The 3,207-nt window shown below is 58.7% G+C and overlaps 1 protein-coding gene across 1 annotated transcript; it reads left to right on the top strand.

Annotated features, from left to right (window-relative positions):
- Nucleotides 1-302: 302 nt before the first annotated feature.
- On the top strand, nucleotides 303-2,899 carry PPM1N (protein phosphatase, Mg2+/Mn2+ dependent 1N (putative); the record flags this gene model as incomplete). The annotated part of the gene is given in 8 exon segments (XM_079759802.1): nucleotides 303-398; nucleotides 401-712; nucleotides 716-1,189; nucleotides 2,160-2,221; nucleotides 2,223-2,269; nucleotides 2,344-2,449; nucleotides 2,541-2,601; nucleotides 2,894-2,899. Coding segments are annotated over 8 exon segments (1,164 nt in total).
- Between the last annotated feature and the right edge of the window lie 308 nt (nucleotides 2,900-3,207).

A 3,207-nucleotide genomic window follows, 5' to 3' on the forward strand; every position in this document is an offset into this window, starting at 1 on the left:
TTCGTGTCCCAGCTGGTTCTGCGACTCAGTTTCCTCTTCTGTAAATCGGAAATGATGATGTACTGGTAAAATAGTGTGTAACACATGGTGAATGCTAGTTTGCTATTTTTTTTCCCCTGACCCTGATCCCAAACCTCCCTTTGAAGTGCGAGAGAAAGGAAGACTCAGTAGTCCAATCTCTTTCAGTGACTCGACTTGAGCGCAGATCAAGGGCAGAGCAAGGAGATTTCGGTGGTTTAAAATCTCACAGTGGAGGGGATTAATGCAGTGGGAGCGGGGGCAGGTGACCCCAAGACTGAAGGATGGCGGCCCTTGCCCGCCTGCTGGAGCGTCTGCTCTGGCCAGCGCAAAAGGAAGAGGGGGCAGAGGAGGAGGAGGAGGGGCGCAGGGCTCCCAACCGGCCTTGCCTCGGTTCCTCCTGGACGCCCCGCGATGCGCTCAGCGGCCGCACGGGGGTGAGCGCAGCGCAGGTCGGCGCGCGCACAAGGAGGACGCGCATTGCGCTTGGCTCGCATTACCGGGGCTGCCCCAGGGCTGGGCTTTCTTTGCTGTTCTCGACGGCCACGGCGGGGCGCGAGCAGCCCTCTTCGGGGCGCGCCACCTGCCCGGCCAGGTGCTTGAGGCGTTGGGCCCTGCGCCTGGCGAGCCAGAGGGCGTGTGCGGGGTGCTTCGCCTGGCTTTCTGGGGCGCAGACGCACGCCTGCACTCGCTCTAGCCCCGCGGCGAACCAGGCGGCTCTACCGGGGTGTTGTTACTCGTCTCCCCGCGCTTTCTGTACCTGGCACACTGCGGTGACTCCCGCGCGGGGCGGAGCCGCGCTGGAGCTGTGGCCTTCAGCACCGAAGACCATCGACCCCTCCGGCTCCGGGAACGCGAGCGTATCCATGACGCGGGCGGCACCGTCTCCCGCCGGCGCCTCGAGGGCTCTCTGGCAGTGTCGCGAGCACTGGGCAACTTTGCCTACAAAGAGGCTCCGGGAAGGCCCCCTGAGCTGCCCCCTGTTTCCGCGGAGCCTGAGGTGACCGCCCTGGCACGGCGGGCCGAGGACGAGTTCATGCTCCTGGCCTCCGACGGTGTGTGGGACGCGATGTCTGGCGCTGCCCTGGTGGGACTGGTGGCACCCCGCCTCCGCTTGGGCCTGGCCCCAGAGCTTCTCTGCGCGCAGCTGTTGCACACGTGCCTGTGCAAGGTCCTGGGGTGGGGCTTGGGGCGAAGAACCTAATGGTTTTAGGGCGGAAGGGCTCTAATGGAGAGGCCAGAGTAAAACTGAACTGGGGTGGAGTTCCACTAAAAGGCTTCTGCTGGAATGCGGCAGGGCCAAAATGTGGCGAGGGCGGAGCCGGAGGGATGCCTTGAAGCCAGATGGGAAAGTGGTACCTGAAGTGCTAAATAAATAAGTGGGAGGGGTTTAAGAGAAAGGGCGTGGTCTTTTGGGTGGGAGAGCCCTGGGTCATAGGAGTGGGTCTTTTTTATTAAATTTTTATTGATTGTAGAAAGAGAAGAAAAGAGAAAGACATTAATTTATTATTCCACTTAGTTATGCATTCATTGGTTGACTCTTGTATGTGCCCTAACTGGGGATCGAACCCGCAACCTTGGTGTATCAGCACAATGCTCTAATGAGCTACCCAGTCAGGGCTCCGAGTGGGTCTTTTTTTTTTTTTTTAAGAGAGGGAGAGATAGAAACATCAATGATGAGAAAGAATCATTGATCGGCAGCCTCCTGCACACCCCCTACGAGGGATCGAGCCCGAAACCAGGGCATGTGCCCTGACCGGGAATTGAACCGTGACCTCCTGGTTCATAGATCAATGTTCAACCACTGAGCCACACAGGCCGGGCCGGAGTGGGTCTTGAGGTCTGATGAGGACCGGGAGGAGCAGCTAGAGTGGGAGGAGCTTTGGGGGAGGGGCGTGGTTCTCTTAGGGCGGGCGGGGCTAGACCAGTAAGGGGCGTGGACTAAGGGATCTGTCCCTGTGAGATGGCTTGATTTAGATTGGCAGGTGGGCGGGGCTAGAGAGAAATGCGCTGAACCTGATTGGGGAGACCCACATAAGAACTCAGGGATTGTTGGGGAGCTCTGCTTCCTAGAATGTAGAGCCCCCTGCTGGGGCATTCAATCCTGTCCCACTACACTCTCTTTTCTCCACCTTCTTCAGGGCAGCCTGGGCCACATGACCTGCATCCTGGTCCGCTTTCCCGGGGCCCCCAGGCCTTGTGAGGAGGAAGGCGCTAGAACCGGATGCCACCCAGGGCTGCAGGGTCGCCGGTGGGTAAGCTCTAGAAGCTCAGCGGGAAGGGTGGTCGGCAGGGGCACTCCCATAGTCCTGGACTTCTTCTCAGAGCTGTGTTCCTCTGCCCAGGAGCCCCCCAGCCTGAACAAGGTGGTCAGGACTCTGGCCTCAGAGGACATCCCGGATTTACCTCCTGGGGGAGGGCTCTACTGCAAGTGAGTCAGTCGGGTGGGAGGGGGTAGAATGGGGAGGGAGGTGGCCAGAGGAGGGTCTCGTCCTGCGGGCCTCCCCCACTCTGCTCTCCAGGGCCGCTGTCATCGCTGAAGCGTATTCTCAGCTCTTCCAGGCCTCAGGGCAGCGCTGGGAGGTGAAGACCCTCTGTTCTAGAATGTTTCTCTGGGAAGCATGTAATTCAGCCCCCTCCCCCCACCACACACACCTCCTTTAGTGATAGGGAAACACCTAGCATAGTGTTTGAGGTCAGAGGGGACAAGGGACTTGCCTGATATATTAATACCTTCTCACTCCTGGCTTGAAACATTGTGCTGGGTGTAACGGTGGGGAAGCAGAGCAGAAGAGACTGCTTCCCCTCCAAGAAATGTGCCCCCTGCAACGCTCTGTAAAGCCCCATCATTCCAAGCACCACCCCCTCCATCCAGGAATAAGGCAGAAACATTCAAGGAATGCTGTGGACCAGGCCTGGATGCACTGCAGGCCAACATATCCCTGAGGATGGTCTGGGTCTTGGAGAGAGCTTGTGAATTGGGCCTAGACAGCCTCAGAGAATTGGAGATGTCCACAGAGGCGGGGGCACATAAAGGCAGGGGTGAGGTGGGGCTCAGAGTGGAAGTGGGAAGGAGGAAGCTGGGGCCAGAGGCTTTTGCATAGCAGCAAAGGGAGTTTGGTTATTCCCACTTAGAGGAGGGCGGTTGTTGCTAGTTCCTGAGCGGCAGAAGGAGGTATTTGTCAGAAC

The sequence above is a fragment of the Cnephaeus nilssonii genome (genome assembly GCF_951640355.1).
Source record: "Cnephaeus nilssonii genome assembly, chromosome: 20".
Classification (NCBI taxonomy): Eukaryota; Metazoa; Chordata; class Mammalia; order Chiroptera; family Vespertilionidae; genus Cnephaeus; species Cnephaeus nilssonii.